This window comes from Carlito syrichta, unplaced genomic scaffold (genome assembly GCF_000164805.1).
Source record: "Carlito syrichta isolate Samal-C Ts95f unplaced genomic scaffold, Tarsius_syrichta-2.0.1 Scaffold288863, whole genome shotgun sequence".
NCBI lineage: Eukaryota > Metazoa > Chordata > Mammalia > Primates > Tarsiidae > Carlito > Carlito syrichta.
The window spans coordinates 89,403-114,699 of NW_007232959.1; the positions used below are offsets into that span (position 1 = coordinate 89,403).

The window sequence follows — 25,297 nt, forward strand, 5'->3', positions numbered from 1 at the left end:
GCTGAGGCGGAAGGATCGCCGGAGCCCAGCAGGTCGAGGGTGCGGTGGCCGGGAGCAGCCACTGCACTCCAGTCTGGGCGACGGAGTGAGACTCCAACTCAAAAAAATAAAAAAATGTATAATGTTAGTGATTTTTTTGAGCATGCATGATGCATAATGTTAGTGCCATGTTTTTAGCATATAGTAAACATAATTTGGTAAAAACAAAGCCAAAAAAACCAATATAATGAATCATGGGCAGAGAACAGAGGACCTAGTTCAGTCAGATTTCAAAGAAGATATGAAAAAATCTAATGGTAGCTCTAAATGATTATCTTCCACATTCATCTTTTTAAGGAACCCTTTGGTTTTACAGGCTGAAAATCTTGATCTGGATTTCTTGAAAGAAGGAGTGGGAATGGAAAAGGAAGAGGCTTTAGTTGAGGGGGGTCCAGGACCACCATGGCGTGGGAAAGGATGAAGAGCATGGCGGGGCCCCTGTGGAGAGCCAGAGGCATTCCAGAGAGGTTCATTGGGGAGCTACCAAAAAGAAGAAAAAGGAAGAGTCAACCAGAGATCCCACCTGCTTCGAACCGCTGCCAGGGGCCCTGAGAGCTGGAACCGCCAAACAAATTAGTCAAAATCACCCTGTTTGCCAAGTCCTAGTGCCTGGCAGCTTCTCTGCCTCCTGGGGCCAGATTATTTTAAAGGCCGAGGAGCTGTTTCATTCACTCACCTGCATGTAACTTACACAATCCCTGCCCTACCCTTAACAAAAACAAGCTTCCAAATAAAAGTGACTCCAGCAAATGTTTTTTGACATGATTCTTATACTTAAAAAATTTTCCTAAAATAAATGATATTATGTAGTTACGAAACAAAATTAATTTGCTTCAAGGAACCATTTGCATTTGGTTGAAACCCACGAGGGATTGTGGATTTTATATCTTCCTCTTTTGTTCCGAACTGTCCTTTCATTGAAGGGAGCGCTGATTTCCTGACCAGTCACACTTGCGACCATGATGTCTAAACATTGCTTTCTAGGCTTCCTCATCAGTTTCTACCTGACTGGTGTAGTAGGTAAGTGCTTTGTTACTTTTCGTTGCCTACAACTAACTGTGTCTTCTGAGTCTGTTCAAGGGACTATTAAAAATGGTACTGACTTTTTTTTCTGGGCTTTGTAAAGATTTCAGCTTTCTTATGTCACTAAATTATCAAAAGAGCATGAAATTAGTTTCTATCTGTAGGTTGAACAGTTTCACATGTACCTATCAAAAAGGAGGCATTCTGGTGGGTGTAACAGACTTTGGACAAAACACATCTCCCCCCGCCATACTTTTGCCTTGAAGTAACACTATAGCATGGTAGTTATGAGCATAGGCTTCTAAGCCAGACTGTCAAGAGTCTGGATTTCAATTCTGACATTTATTATCTAGGAAAACTTGGGCAATTTACTTAATACCCTTGTGCCTCAATCTTTTCATTAGTAGAAAGGAGATTGTAGATCATTGTGAAAATTAAATGAGGTAATATATACGAAGAGCTTAGAGAAGCACCTGACAGAACAAACATGTGAGAAATTGCTACTGCTATTTATGGATAACTCTTCAAGAGAGTAGAGCATCTTATCATCACAGCATACCTCTGAGCAAGCTTATTAGAAACCAGGTTAACAATAGGTAACTTTTAGTGTCAGTGGCTCAAGTGATTTCCCAAGGTCATACATTTGTCCAGTGACTGACGCATAAAAGCATTTGAAGTCTCCGTCTTTCAGAAAAATGTGGATTTGAGTGGACTATGCCTCTGGATCTTGACAATGATAAAGACTCATTTAGAGAAATGTGGTAGGAATTCAAGTACTATCAAAGTGTTCCTGGCTCTGAATCTTACCAGGTCTGTAACTTTGGATAAAATACACAACTTCTTTTGTTATGTGTTTTATCCAAAATACACAACTACATTTTCCAGGAAGCCTTAGCTTCCTGGAAAATGTAGTCATGCAGGGCTCGGTGGCTCAGCCTGTAATCCCGCGCCTTTGGGAGGCTGAGGTGAGTGGATTGCCTGAGCCCGTGGGTTCGAGACTCGCCTGGGCAGCGAGACCTCATCTCTACAAGAAATCAGAAAATCAGCCGGGCGTGGTAGCACGCACCTGTAATTCCGGCTACTCGGAAGACTGAGGCGGAAGGATCGCCGGAGCCCAGCTGATCGAGGCTGCGGTGGCTAGGAGCACCACTGCACTCCAGTCTGGGTGACAGAGTGAGACTCCAACTCAAAAAAAAAAGAAAATGTAGTCACAAAAATATCTACTGAAGTCAGACATGATGGCTCATGCCTATAATTCCAACACTTAGAGAGGCCGCAGGTAGGATTGCTTGAGGACAGGAGTTCAAGACTGGCCTAGACAACATAGCAAAACAAACGAACAAAAGATTAGCTAGGCATTGTGGCGCATACTTATAGTGGAGTCCTAGCTACTTGGGAGTCCTAGTTACTTGAAAGGCTAAGGCAGGAGCCCAGGAGGTTGAGGCTGCAGGGAGTTGTGATTGTGCCCCTGTACTCAAGCCTGGGTGACATAGTGAGACCCTGTCTGAAACAAAAAAAATACACCTTATTTGGTGGTTGTGAGAATTTAACAAGTTGCAAATAAGTGCCTGATACAAGTTTAATGTTTATTTATGTTCAATGTTCAATGAACACTAGCCAGAAGGAGGAGGGGGAGGGAAAAAGGAGGATTAATAAATACTGTCAGCCTCTCATTGGTGTACTGCTTTTCTTAGTTTCTCTTAGTTTTTGGTTTTTCTCTTGATTTCCTGTTGTAGGTAGGAGACAGGCTCTGGAATCAGACGGCCCAGATACAAAATCAACTTTATTGTTTGCTGCCCAGCAAGCTCCTTCGAGTCTCCAAGGTTTCATTTTTTTGGTCTGTAAGAGGAAGACCGCAATGCAGAGTACCTTTCTCATAGAATAACTGGGCAAATTAAATGAGTTAGTGCAGATAAAACCCCTCCATGTCTGGTGCAGAGTGAATTGTTATCACTGTTGCTGGTGATCGCAGTGGTGTTATTACAAAAATAAGAGAAGACATTCATAGACAGAAGAAATAAAGGCCACTGAGCCATCTATCTTCATATTAGCAATTTGACACTAGGCAGTTCTTCAGGAAATTGTGCCTGTTATCTCCCAAGAACTTCTGGAATTTTTAAATATGATTGATCAGGTAGCGATTTTGATAAGCAAAATCAACTGTGGCAATAGATACTTTCAATTGCACAACACCGTTTGATGCACTGAAGGAGCATCAAAAGATAAATAAAAATAAAAACAAAGAAAAAACAAGTAGCACTATTAACACAATCTGGTTGGTAAAAACAAATGCCTGGGGAAATAGCCCATTCATCAGAAAATAACCAATTATGAAAGGTCAGAGCCAAGATCATGGACTTGGGTATTTTCTTCCCTCTCAATAAGGTGGTATTTGAGCAAAGACGTGAAGGAGGTGGGGAAATGAGCCATGTAGAAATACAGAGGAAGAGTAGTGCAGGAAGAGGGAAAGGCCAGTGCAGAGACACGAAGGTGTGGTCATTCCTGGTATAGTGGGGTAAGAGGCAGCAACTCTGGAGATGCAAGGGAGAGAGGTTGACAGAAGTTGAGACCAGGGAGAAAAGAGACCTGCACCTTGACTCCTTCTGCTCAATTTCTTATCCCTTATCAGAACATGACCCCAGAATAAAATTTCGTCAAAAGTCTCTCACCTCCACGGAACTAAATGCAGGTGAAGTTGGACCACCACCTATATCACAGGATTTGAGGAAGAAAGCATAAGCCATGCCAGTGAAAAATTATCCCCTCTCTGGTTATGATTGCTCTCAGAAACACTAGGCCTACGGGTGGATCTTGGGCAGTCCCCCTCCTTAGCATGGGCCAATTTATGGGGTGATTATACTTGGGTACTTGGAGCCAGGATGTAAGCAGGTAAGTTCAGCCATTCAGGAGTGGGATAGCAAAGATGGCCCTACCTGGAGGCAGGTTCCAGAGATTGAGCAAAAACCCGAGACAGGAGGAACTGAGTGGAGGGCTGAGGTCCTGAAGCCAGAATTGATCTGAAGCAAATTTTGCCTGAGTAGTGTTGATATAGTGGCTCCTAGGAAGATGGATGCATGGCCTTGGTGTGGGTTTTTCATCTCAGTCATTTTATCTTATCACTATTGGGGAATGAACCAAGGGCAATATTTTTTCACTGCAATTTACTTCCTCTACAGCTTGGGAAGAAGGGTGGGAGGATACTATGTATATTTGTATCATTTGGAACACATTATTCTGGGACCTCAGCATGCATCAAAATTCAAAATGTCGATGTCCAGGTTCCACCTCCACTACTACCTGCACTTTGAGCAACTATTTTAGGGAATCCAGATGCAGGTACTGTATTCAATTGAAAACTACTGCTAAAACAGTGGTGTTCATATCCACATGCAATGTTCTCACTTCTCTTATGATTTTAGGAACTCAGCCAGACCATGGGTCTCTGAAGCCTCAGAGGGTACAATTTCAGTCCCGAAATTTTTACAACATTTTGCACTGGCAGCCTGGGAGGGCACTTGCGGACAACAGCAGTGTCTATTTTGTACAGTACAAAAGGTAAGTGGGTTTCTTCCTGCTGACAGAGATGACCACTGGGATAATATTTCTCTTATGCAATGGATTGTTGAGCTTTTTTTAGTTTCAGAGGGTCTGGGAAGAAGCCGGGGTCAGAATAGAAGTGACTTGTCTCCCCTGAAGGTTGCCTGAGGACCCAAAACACAGGATGATGTGTGGTCTGTCAGGCAGATACATCAGTCCTAAGAGACTCAGTATCTAGACTTCACAGGCCCAGGTTCTGGCTACACAATGGTGCTGGTGCATGGTGGCCTCTCAATACAGATTTGTCAAATGAATGTTGGAAGTGACTTGTTCAGCTCATAGCAAGTACTCAATTAAAGTGAAACTATCGATGGTTGAAAAAGGAGTTATGGAGAACATGGAGGTGAGTGTGTAAAATATATTTTAAATTTAAGAGTCATTTTTAGAGTAGATCTACTATTTAGAAAACTCTTTTTGAAAATTAATGACTCGTGTGAGCATGAACACAACCTGGAATGTGCCGCTGCCTGCTTCTGTTACGTGATCTCAGGCTAGTTCTGCTGGACCATTGCCAAAACTTAGATAAAATCTACTCCTTTCCTGGATCAAGATCTGAAAACAGACATGTCTGATTTGAAAATGACAGATTTTCCCACTAGTACATTACCTGGGGTTTTGTTTTTGTTTTTGTTTTTTTAAGCTCTTCCTTCTCTGACATATAGTTTGAGATGCAGGCTGAGCATGAGATAGGAAACATTACAATTTAGCTTTCTTGGTTTTCATTAAAATTTCAGAAAATCAGGTACAGATATAGACGAAAATAGCAATTTTTATTCCATAAATTTGTCCATGTCCCCCCAGCATGGGGCAGGTACTATTGATTAATTTCAGAAGGGATATCCTCCAAACTTTCTTGGTCTTTAACTGCTGATGCTTCTCACTACGTATTTTGTAGAAACTCTTGCTGGAAACTCTAGACTGGATTTGTTCTCATGGGAATACTCCCATGAGAGTGGGTTGTTGTGAAGCCAGGATACCTCTTGAGTTTTACCTCTTCGCAGGTGTCCAATTCCCCTTTGACCTTCTCTTCTATGTTCTGATGTAGCATGAAAAGCCCTTACGAGGAACCGAGCAGATGCTAGTTCCATGCTTCTGTACTTCCCAGCCAGCAGAACATTAGCTAAATAAACCCATTTCCTTTGTAAATTACCCAACCACAAGTATTCTGTTATAGAAACACTAAACGGACTAAGACACAAGATTATATACATTTCAGACCCCAGAATACTTGGATTCATTCCCATCTCTAAAGTATCTTCAACAGCACAAAGGAGATGCATCATTTCAAAAATTTTCATTTTGGCTTTATCCAATTCATGAGATATACTGTTAATATCTGTCCCATTTGGAATAGAATAAAAATATTAGGTATTAAATTAAAAGAGAAATCAGTCATTACAACTAAGTTAAAGACAATATATCATCAATAAACAATAATTTTAAAACATCAAATTATGCTCAATATATTTGTTGATTCTGCTTTAATTCTGATATAATGAGGCTGTTGTCATTATATTAATGATAGAGTACACATGCCAGTAATATTTCTCATTAGATATCTGAAAAGTAAGATTTCAAGTTCTTCAACAAATATTTTGGAAAACATTTCTCCTCAGCCTCCAGTGTCTACTCTGTTTCCACCTGCCCCTACCACCTTATTGCAGTGGTCTGGTTTTTAACTGGTGAGAAAGTGAAGCGTTAATCTTTCCTTTGGCTGTTACACCATTCTGTGATCTCGGGCTGAATCAGCCCCTCTGCCTCTTTGCCTCATTACCTTTCTTCAAGGATTTCCTTCCCTCTCTCCCAGTCCCTAGTTACAGGGCTCCTTATATAGCCCTCATTACCACCTCTGCTCAATTTTCAACAAAAAGATTAATCATGTCTGTTGGGTAAGCATCACCTGAGGTGAAAAGTGGTAGCAACTTCTCAGAATCGGCCACATTACTCAACAGTGACCTGATGAGAAGTGGGAAAAAACCACAAAGGGCTGAAACCTCAGAACCATTAGGGATGTAGAGAGCGAGTATTCAAAATAGAAGTTGGTCCATACACCAGAAGAAATACTTCGCTACGTTTTGTTTTGTTTTGTTTTTAAACCCTTATGTTAGTAATACAGAAGGTTGTCAGGGTTGTCCATCTTTCAGCAAGACAGCACTTTGGTTAAAGATATGGTTTGTATGTGTGTCCCAAAAGTTCATGTGTAAGAAGCATAATCCCTGATATAATAATGTTGAGAGGTGGGACCTTTAGTAGATGATTAAGTTATGAGGCTTCTGCCCTCATGAATGGGTTAATCCATTCATAAATTATGGGTTATCGAGAAAGTGGATTCGTTATAACAAAAGTGGGTCTGTTATAAAAAACCATATGCCAAGCCGGGCTCGGTGGCTCAGCCTGTAATCCCAGTGCTTTGGGATTACAGCGCTTTGGGCTGAGGTGAGTGGATTGCCCGAGCTGGCGGGTTCGTGACCGGCCTGGGCAACTTGGCGAAACCTCAACTCTACAATAAATCAAAAAATCAGCCAGGCATGGCAGCGCGTGCCTGTAGTTCCCGCTTCTCGGAAGGCTCAGGCGGAAGGATGGCTGGAGCCCGGCAGGTCGAGGCTGCGGTGGCCGGGAGCGGCCACTGCACTCCAGTCTGGGCGACAGAGTGAGACTCCAACTCAAAAAAATAAAATAAAAAAAAGCCATATCCCGTGAGTGAGTCCCCTCACCACGTGATACTCTGGGCTACCTTGAGACTCCAGAGTCCCCATCAGCAAGAAGGCCTTCGCCAGATATGGCCTCTAAACCTTAGACTTCCCAGCCTCAGAACTGTAAGGAATGCATTCATTTTCTTTATCAATTACCCAATCTAATGTTACAGCAATAGAGAATTACAGCAACAGAGAATAGACTAAGACAGTTAACAAGAAGGCATTTTGAAAAGATGCTTAAGAGTAGCCATAAGTTTTCACAGTGGTACTGATATTAGAGGACAGGTTCTGATCAGTCTAATTAGTAGGCTGAAAAAACTGAAGAATCCTTCGGTGGAGAAAAGAAACTGATCTTTGTCTTTTCCCTTCTATAGATATGGACAGAGACAATGGAGAAATAAAGAGGACTGCTGGGGAATTCAGGAGTTGTTTTGTGACCTTACCAATGAAACCTCAGATATTCAGGAGCCATATTATGGGAGGGTGAGGATGGCCTCGGCTGGGAGCCACTCAGGCTGGAGCACCACACAGCGGTTCATGCCCTGGTGGGAAAGTGAGTTCCTTGGAATTTCTTTGTTGCCTTTGTTCTTCCTGCCCTTGAACAGCCTTCGCAGAGCGTGGCCAGTTACCAGGGTCTGTGTTCTGCTGAGGTCTGCACCATCATTTTATTTGATCAAATCCTCGGAACAACTCTAGAAGATAGTTTTTATTATTCTTTTATTATTATCCTTTTTCAGTCCAGAAAATCAAGGCACAGAGGCTCCAGTCATTGCTCAAGTCCCATGGCCTTTGTTACCAGAGTCAGAATTCAACTGACTCTGCATCTGACTACAGAGCCTCTACTCATCATGCTGCATCTGACTACAGAGCCTCTACTCATCATGCTGCCAGATTATCACCCTCTAAAAAACTATATTTTTAGACAGCAGAAAATAAGTCATATTGCCCTAGTTCTTCCCCAGACATGAGGATCAAGTTCCTGAAAACACTCATATTAAAAGAATTTTTTTGTTGCAGAAATTAAAACTTTCAGTCACCTCCCCAAAAGGGGAGCCCAAAAGTGCTCTCTCAGAATCCAGTTCTGAATATTCTTCTTCTAGTTTAGTCATAGTCACCGAATAACGTATTATAATCTCAGATGTAAATTATAAATTATGAAATGTAAATATAAATTATAAAATTTGTAGAAAATAGTAGAGAAAAGGGAGACAGAAGAAAGATAGATAGATAGATAGATAGATAGATAGATAGATAGATAGATAGATAGATAGATGGATATGCATAACAGAACAGGAAAGAAAATACAGGTATTTACCAGTCCTCACAATAATTACAACTAGTTCGGAAGTTGTAATGTTTATAATTTCTTCCCTCATTATTAACTCAACATTCACTTTTTTTTCAGCCAGTACCTCTTTATTCATGAGAAGTTTGAGTCTTTTTGGTCTTTCCTGTGTCAGTTTAGCAAAATCTTACATTAATGTTTATCACTGAATATAGAAGTTCTAAGAGGCACAGCAGAGGATTCCAATCATCCTTTTACCTAATCTTATTGTATTTTCCTTTGAAAATCATAACTAATCAACTTGGACATTAGGAGAACCTAATTTTCTTTTTGTTGCTTAAATTTCACAGGGAGTCCCAAATGGGCAGCTTCAACTTCCAATTCTTTTAAATATGCAGTAGCATTATCTTGGCTAACTGCAACCTTGAGTTTCTGGGTTCAGGCAATCCCTCTGCCTCTGCCTCCCAAATAGGTGGGACTACAGTTGTGTACCACCACACACGGATAATTTTTTGAATTTTTGTAGTGATAAGATCTCACTATGTCACTCAGGCTAGTCTTTAACTCCTCGGCTCAAGTAATCCTCCCACTTCAGCCTCCTAAAGTGCTGGGATTACAGGCATGAGCCACCATGCCTAGCCGCAATTCTTTGAAATCATTTTTATTATAAACCAGAAGAATTAAAGGTCAAGCTTTAATTTCAAAAATTGTTCACTTCCACTTAATGTATCCTAAACCAGTGAATTATTTCTATGGAAGAAATAACCCCATGTATTCATCACAGGCATAGAGCACATACCAATTCACAAAGATGCTTTCTTTCAAACTAAGTTTCTGATTATCCATTTCACCTTTCTATAAAGTCAGGGATTGCTGAGTGATACAACATATGATAAGACTAAATATTCCTGTGAGTATGATGAGACCTCGCTTCACTTCCTCCACATTAACTTAATTTCTTGTCATACGAGATGTATTATGGAGTACTATGTTCATGAATAAGTCATTCACTACATCCGTGGGGGTGTGTGTGGTGCAGGGGAATCTACTGATAAAAACATAGAAGGAGTAAAGAAAAATCTATAACCCAAAGAATGTTTCAGTGTCTCTCACTCCTTCCTTGTTGAAAGGGACCAAATATAAATCCACCTGCAACCAGTTGGCAGATAAGAACCCCTGGAGTATGGTACTATCCTAGAGGTTCAGCTTTGATCTTTCTTACTGGAAGTTGAACATTCAGCAGTGTCAATCCAAACTTGGTAAGAGGAAGTCTATATTGTTAAGTCTCTGTAGAGCCTCCACCCTTTTCATATAACCATTTTGTTTGTGAGCTCATAGAATAACTATGGGAAAATAGGTTATCACTGCATCCATTTTTAAAAACAGCTTTATTGAGATACGATTCATACACCTGACAATTTATCCATATAACATTTATTTATAATTTATAAGTTTTTAGTATAGTCACAGATATTTCCAACCATCAGTCATGGTCAATTTTAAAACCTTTTTATCACCACTCCATACCTTTGGGTTATCTTTTTCTAGCTCTCCCATCTTCCCATCCCCTAGCCTCAGGCAACCACTGATCTACATTCTGTCTTTGTAGATTTTGGGGTTCTAGATAGAATCATATAATATGTCATCTTTTGTGACTAGCTTCTTTCACTTAACATAATATTTTCAATGTTCATTCATGTCACAGCAAGTATCAGTACTTCATTCCTTTTTGTGGCCAAATAATATTCCATGATATGGACATAGCACACAGTTGTTTATTCATTCCATTGTTCCATTGTTGATGGACATTTGGGTAGTTTACACCTTTTTTTGGCTATCAGGAATAATGCTACTATAAACTTTCATGTACAGGTGTTTGTTTGTTTGTTTAAAGCAGGACTTATTAAGAGGAAAGATAAAGCTTCCACAGTGGGAGGGGACTCAAGGGTTTGCCCCATGTACAGGTTTTTATATGAACTTTTTTTTCTTTTAGGCATGTACTTATGAGTGGAACTGCTGGATCTCATAGAAACTTTATGTTTAATCATTTGAGGAACTGCCAGCCAGTTTTCAAATCAGTGGCACCATTTTTGCATTCCCACCAGCATCATGCAGGGGTTCCAATTTCCCCATATCCTCACCAACACATATTATCTGACTTTTTTAGTATAGCCATCTTAGTGGGTATGAAATGGTATCTCATATGGTTTTGATTTTTATTTCCCTGCTAATTAATGATGCTGAACATATTTTTATATGTTTATTGGCTATTTGTATCTCTCTTTTAAAGAATTGTTTATTTGGGTCATTTGTCTATTTAAAAATTGGATTATTTGTCTTTTTTATCTTTGCATTGCAAGAGTTTTTAAAATATATATTCTGAATACTAGTTCCTTGTCAGATATATTATTTTCAAATATTTTCTTCTATTCTGTGGGTTGTCTTTTTCCTTTTTTAATGATGTCATTTGGCACACAAAAGTTAAAAAAAATGAAGCACAAACGTTTTTTAACTTTTATGAAATCCAATGTATCTATTTTTTTCTTTTGTTGTTTGTGCTTTTAGCGTCATATCTAAGAATCCTTTGCCAACTCCAAGATCATGAAAGTTTACCTTATATTATCTTCTAAGAATGTTATGGTTTTATCTTTTACATTTAAGTCTTTGATTTATTTTGAGTTAATTTTTGTAGATGGTGTGAAGTAAGTGTCCAATATCATTGTTTTGCATCGACTATCCAGTTGTTTCAGCACCATTTGTTGAAAAGACTTTTCTATCTCCATTGAATGATCTTGTACACTTGTTAAAAGTCAGTTGGCCACAGAAATATGACTTATTTCTAGACTCCCAATTTGATTCCATTGATCTGTATATCTATCTTTGTGTCAATACCACACTGTCTTGATTACTGTTGCTTTGTAGGAAGTGTTGAAATTGGGAGATGTGAGTCTTCCTTCTTTATTCTTTTTTTCAAGAAAAAAGTTTGGCTATTGTGGGTCCTTTGCAATTCTATGTCTTTTCTGTGTGGCATCAGACTTGGACTGGCCAGAGTCACAGGGGTGAAAGTATTCACCAAGACAGTTATGAATAAAGAATTATGATTAATTAAAGGGAAGATAACATTGTGAAGGGCACAAAGGGCAGAGGCAGCAGAGAGTGTTTGCTGTCTGCTGTTTGCAAAGAGGCAGGGTCTAGATAGAAGTATTTTTAAGACTATATTGGGGTTCATTGTGGGCTAGGGAATTGTCTTTAGGGGAGGTCTACAAAAGAACATTTCTGGAGGTTTGTGAAGTGGCTAATTGATTGTAGTGTTTTGTTTCTTTTGTTTAGTTGACTTTTGTTTCCTGTGGAACTAACAGCAAAAAGTTAGCACTTTGTATTGACTGCAAATGTTTTACAGCTGGTTAACCACCTTTTCCAGCTGTTGCTGTTATCAGTAAGTCTCTTTGTAGATCTTTATCTCGAGGCTCCTTTCTTTGATATAATTTACCCAACTGATACTGCTTAATTGGGGCCTCCTATTCCTCCATAATATCCACCTAGATTTTTTTTAAGGCTTCCTTTCAGTGGGTGCCTTTTGCTTTGCATTCATATGGCCACAGAAATATTCACATTTTGGATCTTAGTACTTAGGGATCTATCCACATACCTCTCATAACTGGTGCAATGTCCAATTAGATAAAAACTAATTGGATCATGTCCAAAATGCTAGATGCAACAGAACTCAGAAAAAAAGTCCTTTATTGTTCCCTAGCTGTTCAGTTAGCAGGAGGGTGGAATAGGACTTGAGCAAACTAATCCATGGTATCTAGGACATTGTTTCTTGAGATAACTTGAGATTCAAGGCCAGTACACTCAATGGTTGAGGAAAAGGTTTCACAACTAAGCTAATGGATGCCAGTGAAGAGAATTTGCAGAGTAGTTTTATTATTATGTTTAAGCCTAGAAATGGAATCAAGTTCAAATTTCTTCATCAAACAAAGCTTCCTCCAGTCTAATCCTTTAGGCCAGGAGTGTCCAGCCTTTTGGCTTCCCTGGGATGCATTGAGTAAAGAGGAATTGTCTTGGGCCACACAAAGTTATATAATACAGTTAGTGTATATACAAAATAAGACTTTTTTATTTTTAAATATTTTTTATCATAAAGTATAGAAAAGTGAGAACAGTATAAAACCAGTAGGAAAGTTGGTCTTGTTTCTATAAAACTAGCCTATCAATGTCTGTTTTGATGAAAGTAGTTGCAATTCTTAATGAGTTCCTAAGGTGCTTGTCAGAAATGTTTGTTTAAATTTGGCTCTTCGTGTACTTTATAATTGAAAACAGCTGCTTACAAATGTATGTGCTGTCAAAAAGCAATGTCATGAAATAGGTGTGACTGTGAACTTCAAAAATGTAAATATAGATGAGGTCACGAAGCAAATAAATGCTAAAAAAAAAAACAAACCCATGATATTAAAAGATTTTGTGGGACCACGTTATTAGCTGTCCTGGGCTGCATGCAGCCTGCTGGCCAGAGGTTGGACATACCTGTTTTATTTATTTATTTTTTTATTTTTTTGAGTTGGAGTCTCACTCTGTCGCCCAGACTAGAGTGCAGTGGCCGCTCCCGGCCACCGCAGCCTCGACCTGCTGGGCTCCCGCGATCCATCCACCTCAGCCTTCCAAGTAGCCGGAATTACAGGCATGCGTTACCATGCTCGGCTGATTTTTTTTTTTTATTTATTGTAGAGATGAGGTCTTGCTGCCCAGGCGCGTCTCGAACCCGCGGGCTCAGGCAATCCACTCACCTCAGCCTCCCAAAGGCGCGGGATTACAGGCTGAGCCACCAAGCCCGGCGGACATACCTGTTTTAGGCCATTCAGGTTAAGACTAGACAAAGACACTGGCTGAGATGAAAGGAGGCTTTGGCTCATCTGTTGAAATTGGGATAATACTGAGTTAAGAAATATCCCAGAGGGAAAAGTACCACAAAAAATAAGGGTTTGTGTTTTTTTCTGTTTTACCATCCTTACTTTAAAAAAAAAAAACTTTAAGCTATATTCTTTAAAAAGCCATTTTTATTTCAGGATTTCTTAGATGAAGAATAAGAATCCCAGTCTATAAACAGTTCGAATTAGAGCTACTCTTATTGAAGCAATTGTGAGAAGCCCTCCCTACTTGGCTGTCTCCTCATTCTCTAGCTTTGCCCTCTCCTTCCACAGCTCTGGAGAACACATTTTGAAAAACATATTCCTAGGGTCTCAGGCTAGCATGTTCCTGGAGTCTGTGATATGGACTGATGAGCCAACTGCATGTATTGGCTCCCCTAAGATCTGTTTCTGAGCAGCAGGATGTTATTTTAGATTAAGAAGTTCTGATAACTGGTGTCTATCTAAAGACAAAGAAAGATTTTTTAAAAAGAAAGAAAACTTCTTAAGTTAAAAGCAGGATTTGAGGCTCAGTAAGTTTTCAGTGTTACCTGATCCTAGGAGTTCTTGGATTAAATAGATGTGGAATGTTGCAATAGGCCCAACTGTCTAATGGGGTGGGCTATGGTCAGATTAGAGAATCATCTTGCCTTTTTACCCATTCAGCAAGTTTTGTTTTGTTTTTTGTTGGGTTTTTTTTTTGTGAGTTAGAGTCTCACTATGTCACCCAGACTGGAGTGCAGTGGCCGCTCCCGGCCACCGCAGCCTCGACCTGCTGGGCTCCGGCGATCCTTCCACCTCAGCCTTCCAAGTAGCCGGAATTACAGGCATACGCTACTACGCCCAGCTGATTTTTTTTGGTTTATTGTAGAGATGAGGTCTCGCTGCCCAGGCGGGTCTCGAACCCGCGGGCTCAGGCAATCCACTCACCTCAGCCTCCCAAGGCGCGGGATTACAGGCTGAGCCACCGAGCCCGGCTCAGCGAGTAGTTCTAAGTATTTCTAAGGTACTTACTATGCTCCAGACATTATGCTATGTTCTGGAAGAAATATGGTGAGCACAGCAGACATAAAGAAGTCTCTTCATAGAGCTTTCATTTGCTGGAGCAGACAGACAGTAAAATCATCACACAAGCAAACATAAAATGATATCTGTGACACAAAAGAGAAATAGATACACGGTGCCATAGAACCTAGCCAAGGATAGATATGATTGGGGATGTCAGGAAAAGCATCCCTGGGAAAGTGATGTTTGAGCTGATACCTAAAAATGGGTGGAGGCTAACCAGACAAAGGGGTGGCATAGAGCCTTTTGGCAAAGGGAACAGCATTTAAAAAGGCCCTCTGGCAGGAGGAAGCAAAGCAGAGGCAAGGGACTAAAAAGTACAACTGGTACAGCAAAGAAGAGCATGCAGGAAGGAGTACGTAACAAGGTGGGACTGGAAAAGTAAGCCAGGTATGAAAATTTTCTAAGGAGTTATGACTTCCTCAAAAAAAAAAAAAAAAGAAAACTTTAATCAGGGGGCCACGTGATCAGACTTGTGTATTGAAAAGATCACTTTAGCTGTATTTGGGAGAACAGATAAAAAAAGAAGACAGATTGGATGCCTATGAGTCAAAGTAGTAGGTTCCTGTAATAGTCTGCAGGAGACAGAATTTGGCCAATGGAAAGGGCTATAGAAAATTCACCATTGGAGGGACATTTAGCAAGAAAAATTGGCAGGACTTGGTGATAGGTTGAATATAGTGGTAAGGGAGAGGAAGATGGCAAAGCTGACTTCTAGGTTTCTTGCTTGTCCTGTAATAGCAGCAGACCAGTTCACTGTTTCTAGAAATGTGAGCTTTATCACAAAGGAATAATGACATCTGTATTTAAAATTAGCTATCATATTAGATAATTAAAACATAAGATGATGAATTCATACATTCAAAGGACAGGCTCTGTATTCATGTGATTAAAAGAAAATTATTCGATAAGTATGGCTAGGGGCAGATACTATTCAGTAGGGGCAAATATTACTTAGCTTAAATATAAGTATTTTCATGAGAAAAAATACTCAAGGGTGTTTTATCTTGTCAGTATTTATGTTCAACTATTTTCTTTCAGGTGAAGTCTAAACACCTGAGTCAATAAGGTTGCTTTTTGTGGTGTAAATATATGACAAGACTGTTAGAAGTATGTTTTTATCTAAGAGAAAATTAATTATGCATTATACTCTTACAAAACTAAGCTGTGGTAGGCAAGAGGTCCATGGTCAGCAGAATTTGGAGCAAGGAACACGAAAATGGGATTAAATATCCACTCTTTTAGAGGATTAAAATATAAACAAAGGGGAAATTCCTTCTCTTTCAAGCAATTAGGCAAGAGTGATTTAGCAACTTTTGGTTCCAAATTAAATATCCTAGGGGAAGAAAACATGCCTCTTCTAAAAAAAAAAAAAAAAAAGTCTGGATAAAACATAACACATTCTCCTAACTCCACAGAGGAATAGGAATGAAAATAAAGGAAATCCTCAGAGGCCAGAACAAAGTAACTGGGAATCAGAGGGAAAACCAGGGAATAAACATAGTGCAGCCCCAGCTGCCCTGAAGGCATTTGCTCAACTTGGTAGCTAGACCCCGGGTAGTAACTGACATTCCAAGGACAAAAGCCAAGTTTTAGGCCAGCGCAAGGAAAAGAGTTACAACTAATAACCCCACAGAAGTCTTGGACCCTCTGAGGGCTACATGCTCAAGAAAAGGGTGACAAGGCTGGGTGTGGTGGCATGCATCTGTAATCCCAGTTACAAATAAGGCTGCTGGCTTGAATCCAGGAGTTTGAAACCAGCCTGGGCAACACAGTTTGTCTAAATAAATAAATAAATAAATAGCAGACTAGGAATAATGCTTTCCGTAAACAGAGGAAATAAATGTATATGTTTCTGTCTTGACTCTGCCAGGAGACAAGTGTCTTCTAAATTCAAAAAGGTTTGAGATTCAAATACACATACAATTTTCATGTGTCTGAAAACACCAACTCAAAGTCCTACCAGGTTAATGGGACAACCGAAAAGTTTGCAGCAGCAAAGCCAAATTCTTAAACCAGAGTTCAGAGCAACACAACACATATATGATCATTTGATTTATGTCCACGGTGCAGTTCAATAGGGTAATTATGATCTTTTTAATAAATGAGATTGGATCAACTGGGGGAAAAAATAAGTCTTATCTCTCCATGTCACCCATTTACAAAATCTCGTCAGTTGAATTAAATCAATAAAACTCAGAAACTACAGTCTGTGGGCCAAATTTGGACTTCTGTTTTGGCACACAGTCACGCCCATTTTTTTCTTATTTTTTATTTATTTATTTATTTATTTATTTATTTATTTATTTTTTGAGTCAGAGTCTCACTCTGTCGCCCAGACTGGAGTACAGTGCCACTCCGGCCACAGTAGCCTCTACCTGTGGGCTCCGCGATTCTTCCGCCTCAGTCTTCCAAGTAGCTGGAACTACAGGCGCGCTCTACCACCCCCGGCTAATTTTTTAAAATTTATTGTAGAGACAAAGTCTCGCCAAGTTGCCCGGGCGGGTCTCGAACCTGTAGACTCAGGAAATCCACTCACTTCGGCCTCCCAAGGCGCGGGATTACAGGCTGAGCCACCGAGCCCGGCTCCATTTTTTAATGTATTGCCAATGACTGCTTTTGCACTGCAATGGCAAAGTTGAGTCGTTGTAGCAGAGATACATATGACGCACAAAACCTAAAATACTTATTATCTGGCCCTTTACAGAAAATATTTGCTACATCTGATGTTTGCTGATATAGGAGGATATTTTCATAACTTTGGGGTAGGCAGATCCCTAAAATACTAATAATAAAGGAAATAATTGATAAATTAGATTACACTAAAATTAAGAATTGCTTATCAAAATATACCATTAAAATGATGAAAATGCATACTATAGAGAGAATATATTTGAAATACATTTATGTGACAAAATACTATGTCCAAATGTACAAAAGAACTCTCAAATTAATAATAAAAAGACAACCAATTTTAAAATGGCAAAAGACTTGAACAGGCTCTGCATTAAAGTGGATATCCAAATGGCCAATAAACATTTGAAAAGGTGCTTAATTCCGTTATCAGGGAAATGCAACTTAAAAACACAGTGAATTGGTACTAAACACTTGCTAGTATGGCTGAAATAAAATTTTGAAAATAATAATTTCTGCCCAGTGTTAGAAAGAATGTGAAAAAAATGGGAATTCTCATATACCTCTGAAGGGACTATAAATTGATATAATCATTAAGGAAAACTGTTTGGCAATATCTATAAAAACTAAACATACATAAGCCCTATTACCCAAGATTCTATTCTTAGGCATATACCCAACAAAATGCATGTTCTCCAAAAGACATGTACGAGAACGTTCATTGCAACTACTTGTAAATTACTCAGCTAAAACCTGAAAACAACCCAAAAAAGCCTGTGAATTACACAGTGAACAAATTGTGGTATTCATACAATTAAATAACTATACAGCAATCAAAAGATCAAACTATTGATACATGCTACAACATGGATGAATAGATGAATACACACACATATATATTAGATACTACAGACTGAGCAACTTAACCAACAGTTTATTTTTCCACAGTTTTGCAGGCTAGGAGTTCAAGATCAAGGATTCTAAAGGTTTAGTTTCTTATAAGGCTTCTCTTAGTGGCTTGTAGATAGCCGCCTTCTTGTTATGTCTTCATATGATCTTTTCTCTGTGCACTTGAATGTCTGTGTCCTGATTATTTATTATAAGGTGAAAAATAAAAGCAAGGTTTTAAGTCCTTCAGCCAACTGAGTAGACCTTCTTCTGGCCAAGCGGACCCCTGAGATACCCTAAAAATGGAGTTCTCAGCCTTTACGGGATGGAGGGATCGGATACACCTCATTGTACCCCCTCCCTCACTGCCTGCCATTAAGCTTTCTTTCCTAAGGGCTAAACAGAAACCATCCCTCTCAAAAGATTCCACCAATGATATGACCATAGGCTACACTTCCCAGCCTGCCAAAATGACCACCTTGCAAGCTGCAACCCTTTATGAGAAATAAAGTTCTCCTTTACAAATTTATAAACCTTGTCATTCTTTAATTGACAAAGGACAACGGTCACATTGGATTAGGGTCTACGGATGCCACCTTTATATCCCCATTTTACCTTAATTACCTCTTTAAAGGACCTATCTTCAAATAGAGTCACATTCTGAGGTCCTGGAGTTTAAGGATTTCAACATATGAACTTGAAGGGGACACAGTTCAGCCTATAACTATACTGTATTTGTACTTAACTGAAAGAAGTCAGATAAAAAAGTGTATATGTATGATTCCAAAACTAATCTATATGGTGATAGAAGTCAGTGCAAGTTTGGTTACCTTTGGAATTGTGTGATTGGAGGAAACATTAAGAGGGTTTCTGGGGAAATTGTAATGTTGTTTCTTGATCTGGGTGATACTTATACAGGAGAGTTTATGTTTAAAGATTTTAGCCAAATATTTAAAATGTATTTATTTGTCTGTCTATCTATCTTATAGGTAAATACAAATTTTATTTAAAATAAAAAATTCAAACCAAAGCTACAAAAAGGAAAGTATCGACTTTTGAACGTGTGCTTACAATAAAAATACAAGGACCAGATCAACATAAGCAAGTTTGGAAAAAATAAACACTGACCCAACCAGTACCTCAAGAATTTACAATATTGGAAACAGATAATAAAATGACTACGCTTAAAGATATAGCAGAGGGAATAAATACATTATCACAAGCAAAATATTATTGATTTTAAGGCCAGATTGAAAAGATCCAAATAAACCTCATAGAAATGAAAATATATAATTATTAAATTTAAAAAATTTAACTTATGGGTTAAGGATTAAATTAGACATAACAATAAATTGGTGCACTCAAACAAGAAAACGACAACAAAATTCATCCTAGCAACAAAATAGTGAATCTGGAACAATTAAAGTGCTTATATATATAATTATCTTTCTTATTTAATAATGATGTGATTATTTGTAACAAAATGTATGAACCAAAAATTATTTTGCTTCTTCCAACATAGCATAATATTTTTTTCTTTTAAGCAAGATATCTTGCTCCTAAGTATATGACATAATCCTGTTAAATTAATTTTATAGCTATAAGTATCTCTTCATAATGATTTTTGCCAGATATCTCAATTTAATGACTTGTCATTATGCATAATGTGTCTCTGTGTAATTCATTTATTTAATGATTTGTAAAAATTTCCTAATTCTTTCTCCAGCAAAAATAGATCCTCCAGTCATGAATATAACCCAAGTTAATGGATCTTTGTTTGTGATTCTCCGTGCTCCAAAATTGCCATATGGAGACCAAAAAGGAAAACATATATCTATGGAAAATTACTATGATTTAATATACCGAGTTTTTCTAATTAACAATTCATTAGAAAAGGTAAGTTCAGATTAATAGATAAGTTTAGTATTTGTTTGTTTATTTAACTAATATTTTGGCCACATTATGTATGTCCTGTCTTACGCTATTCTAGCTCCTCTTATTTTTCCTTATCTTTTAAAAATTCCTCTTACTCTTACCATCATTGATCAACAGTTGGTGCTTGCTTCATCAGCAGAATGTGTGTATGTTCCTCAGCTTGTCTCCTTTTGGTTTTCTGTGCATATCTAAAGATTGGTACTAACAATATTTAATTCCACTTGACAGCCATACATATTCATTTTTATGGACTTTACACATCTTATGTTAAAGCAGCTTTTGAATCACTTGTACCAAGGTTGCTATAATATTCTGACCCAACATCAGTGCTTTTATCTGGGTTTGGTGGGAAACTAACCAAATGTTCCTTTTTTGGTGTCCATGGAAGACAGAGTTCCTTTGGTTGTAAGGAACAGAAACCCTATCAAAACTTGTTTCAGTACAAAAGAGGAGAGGAGTTTATGAAAAGATAAACAATCTCAGGGGCAGTCAGAAGCAGGAAAAGATGTGCTGGCAGACTTTGCAGTGACTGGAAAGGGGAAATGGGAAGCGAATTCTGAAGGATCTTGTGCTGTCTGAGACTTTCTGTCTCTGTGGTCACGTATTGTATGTCTAAACTATCTCTGAAGTCTACTCCATTCTCTGCCCTGCAGAGTTCAAATTCTTGAAAAAGAGATTGACCACTGGGTCAATCATTTGGCAGCTCTTGAGGAAAAGTCATTTAGCACCTAAACGCCACTTGACCTGCTCCCTTCCTATGGTCTAGCACTCTGAGGAATGAGGATATGTTGAGAAAGGAACCCCACAGTCCATCTCCTCCAGCAAACACATGCTACCATAACCGTGTACAACTTACTAATTTAACAAAAGCAGAGCAGTGACTTACCAGCAACCATTTATCATCTGATTTTCTTTATCCTTTGCATAGGAGCGAAAGGTATATGAAGGGATTCACAGAGTTGTTGAAATTGAAGCTTTAACACCTGACTCTGGTTACTGTGTAGTGGCTGAAATATATCAGCCCATGTTAGACAGAAGAAGTCAGAGGAGTGAAGAGAGGTGTGTGGAAATTCCATGAAGTGACGTGGAGTACTCAGCGATGTGGAAGTCAAAAGCTCCCTGAGAATGAGATGAACCATGTTTGAAGGATCTTATTTATGATTTTATGTTTTCTTAGCATGATGTTCACCGTTGGTTTATCCATTCTTTCTTCCTTAATATTTCATTGGTAAACTCTATTAGAACAACATTCTCTACATTAAAACTCAGAGTTTAAAGAAGAGGCAAAGCATAAAGTGCTCCATGGAATACAGAACTTTATTTCTGAATGGAATATCCCTAATAGCAATCTTTATTCTTCTAAGACAGCAAAATAAAAGTTTAAGAACTAAGGAGTAGTAGGCATTTAATAAAATGGTGAAACACTTTTTAAAAAATAACATTACAGACAGAGGCAATCCTGAAGCAATTTTTTTCTCTCTATTGAAGCAGTTAAATTGACATAATATTCCAATTTAAATTTTTTACATGAATGAATATTTTTCAGACATTTTGATATGAATATACTTCTTTGTATATTTATCGTGAAAGTTATACTTAATAAACCAAAATTTTAAGTTTTTCTGTGTAAACAAGAATAGTATTGAAAAAACCTCTCATGATTTCTGGATTTAGGTTATCAATAATATCAAGAGTCTTGCATTGGGCACAGAAAAAAATAAATAAATTTTTAAAAGATTATCAATAATAACATCTAAATATTGAAGGGAACCTACTCAATACAATTTTCCCTCATTGAACACACACATTAAGGTTGTCTTTTCTGTTTTTTGTTTTGTTTTGTAACTGCCTTAGAAAAACGTATCCTGATTCTTAAAATTGGGTAAATTTTTTTGTGTGTATGGTTACAAAGAAGAAAAGAAACCTTAACTCTAAATCTATGCCACATTCATTACTCAACGCTCTTGGTCAAGAATCTCTTGCCAGTATCACCTTAATGATTTCTGTATGGCGGGAGGATCCTATGAATAACAGTTTGACTGGGGACAGTTGAGGTCCAATGCAGAGAACTCAACTTGAAACTGAAAGCACATGGTGAATGACAGGTTTGTTTGGGAGCTTATGGAGATTATAGGGCTAAGCAAAGCTCTCCAAACCACCCTCTCCTGCCCACTGACTCTCCTGAGAGGTCCAGTGATCTCAGGCTCTGTGTGGTCAACAGAAATCTGCCTTCGTCACTTGGGACCCAGTCTTTATAAGAGTTTAAGGTTGTCTTTCTCATGAGGAGATCTATGTAGGCGAACACTTGTACAATTCCCCATAAAAATTTCTGCAACATGAATTTTAAAAAATAGTTGGGGCTTCTGGTTACGTATAATTACTCCCAATAACCAAATGGATTAACAATCATTGAGAAATCCATGGCGAGGAGAAAATAAGAGAACAAGAACTAGAGAATTGGTTTCGTTGCTTCTCATATGGTCAGAAAACATTGATTTGTGCACAGACTTAGAGACTTAAAAACATTACTTTATCTCTGTTTCTGAATGATGATGATGATGATTTTTGCTTAATACCTTTTCACCTTTTGTGAGGAGGTTGATGAATTAAGAGCAATGGGATGGGTAGGGAGCAAAGATTGTGTGTGGCCAACCGCATTTAAGTATATGAAATTCAGCAGTCCCGAAGCTTGACTTAAAAAATCATTTATGATTGCTTCATGAAAGTTATTAAGTAGCATCAAGTGTTGTTTTTATTTGTGTTTACCTGGATTTGCTTTTGCTTTTGTGTTTAGGCTTGCTTCGGCAAGTACAAAATAGTTTATGAAAATCATAATTGTCACATTCTTCATTGTGTTAGGAATATATGGTCATATAATTTCAATAAACCTTTTAATGTTTTGCTTGACATTTTGAAATATTTGTTATTTGAGTTTTTGAAAGAGGAATGCAGTGTTCAAGTCTGCAAGATGAAATTCCAGTTAGACATCTTAAGCCCACACTAAGTTCCAACTAGAAAGGAGCAAACTGTGTTGTGGAGGACTCAGGCACTCACTAAACTTGCCCTGTGACCCAGCGGCGATTCCACTCTTACAAGTGCACAGGCCAAAGCTCCGGGGCCATCTTTGACTCCTCCCTCCTCCCTTTCTCCCACATCCTATATTTCATGCATCAATAAATTCTACTGGATTTACCCTCAAAATATGACACTTCTCAGAACTACCTATTCTAGACCACCAGTATCTCTCACCTGGATGATCACTACAGCCACCTCCCTGTTGTCCCTGCTCTGCTTGCCTCCTTCTAGTCTCAACAGGGTGGCCAAGATGAGCTTTGGAACGTAAATCAGATCACATCATTCCTCCACTTTAAAACCGCCAATGACTTCCCATCTCGTAAGTGTAAAAACCAATGTCCTTATAATGGCCTCGAAGGCCATGGATGATCTATTTCCTTTTCTTATTATCTCCGTAGACCTCATTCCCTAATTCCCACCTTGCTCATTCTGCTCCAGCACACCAACCCCATTGCTTGTCCTCAAATATAAATACCCTCTGGGCCTTTGCATCATCTGTTTCCTGAAAGGTTGTATCCCTGGATTTCCATAGATTTACTCCATCAAGTCTTTGCTGGAAGGCTGCCTTATCAGTGAGGCTAGTTTCACTATTGGATTTTAAATGACATAACTTCTGCAATTATCTATGCCCCTAGATTTTTTTCACTTAAATCACCTTACATGCTTATAATTTACTTGCTGGTTTTGTTTATTGTTTGTCTTCCCCCTCTTCTACTCAAATGTAAAGGCAGATTTTTTTGTTTTTGTTTTTGTTTTTCACTGTTGTGTCTTCATTATCTGTAACAGAACTTGGTGCCTAGTAGACAATTAATATTTGTTGGAGAAATTAATAAAATAGGAGTAGAACCACTGAGAACATGGGAAGGGTGGGTCAGGAGGATAGGAGAGGGACTTTTTCTCAAAAAGTGAGTCATTCTTTACAGGGATGCAGAGACCAAGATGTGCAAAGACCAGGTCTTAGACAGTTCTGGTGCCATAGTGGAGAGCTATTCTGAAATAATTGTTTATTTCCTCCAACTGAGTATCACTTTCTAGGCTGGTATCAAGCCCACATGTCCTGTCCTAGATTTTCTTCAAGAGAAGAGAGGAAGTAAGCTTGGGAATGCGAAAAAGACATATCCACATTGACAAAAAGGAATTTTAGAGAGTGTTCTCAAGACAAGGGTGAAGAAAGTGAATGAAACTATGAGAAACCAGGATACCCTATCAGCAGATAAGCGTATTTTATCTTGGGTAGGGTCAATGTTGTTTGAGGGTGGGGTGACAGAAGGGTGCTGACTTTTCTTGTACTTCTAGATGTGCCAAGCCTTTAATGTTGAGTGACTGTCCACAGGACATGGATGAGACTGCTGGAAAGATTCCAGTGGATGCACAGTGTAGACATTTCTTTAGTGATAAGGGATATGGAGATTTGGAGAAATGGCTAAATAGAGGACCCACAGCTCCTGCATAGGGATTAAGCTTCTGAAGTTCCGCTATTCCCCATGAAGACATAGGGTCTTGGCTACTGTCAGTTGCTTAGGATAATGTTCCCGCTGGCGAGAGGCCCTCTTTGCCATCGTCACAGGGATTTGAACTCTCCTGACTCCCCTTTCATCTATCTTTTAAGGAGTCTGGCTAAAGGCCTGCCCGTTCACAGGAGCAAGCAAATGGTGACAAAGAGTCTCCGTCCAATTCTGTGAATTGGCTATGAGAGTAGGTAGAGTGACAGCCATTTCCTAAGGCACATCTCGCAGCAAGTTTAGGCTTCAGCCTGTCTGAGGTCTGCACTTGCACGTAAACTATTTCTTCACAATTCCTACAAAGTGGTCATGATTATTTCTGTTTTACAAGTAAGCCTCTGACAGGTTAAGCGATCTGCCAAGATCTGGAAACCACAGATCTAATTCCACGGTTATTTTCTTTCTATCAGATACTCTAGAACTTCTTTTGGGTCTCTGTACCTATAGATTTCCCTTTAGTTTATAATTAAAATGGCTTTTTAAAATGTCAGCTTCTCCCTATTGAACTTTGAGACTTTTTTCTCCTTTTATGTCAGTATATTAAATGTTGACCTTTAGAATTAGAGAGCATTGGGGCAGGTATATCCCATAGGGAAGCTGACCAGCTAGTGGGGGCTATCTGCTCTCGGAGCCAAATAAGAACAGTGCCTA

General features: G+C 38.8%; 1 protein-coding gene across 1 annotated transcript; it reads left to right on the top strand.

Moving 5' to 3' along the window:
* The first annotated feature begins 983 nt into the window (after positions 1 to 983).
* On the top strand, positions 984 to 21,202 carry IL22RA2 (interleukin 22 receptor subunit alpha 2). Its single transcript, XM_008053913.1, has 5 exons — positions 984 to 1,059; positions 4,482 to 4,617; positions 7,730 to 7,908; positions 19,861 to 20,030; positions 20,998 to 21,202. The coding sequence occupies exons 1-5, from the start codon at positions 999 to 1,001 to the stop codon at positions 21,145 to 21,147; spliced, it is 696 nt and encodes a 231-aa protein (XP_008052104.1). The 5' UTR covers positions 984 to 998; the 3' UTR covers positions 21,148 to 21,202.
* The last annotated feature ends 4,095 nt before the right edge of the window (positions 21,203 to 25,297 follow it).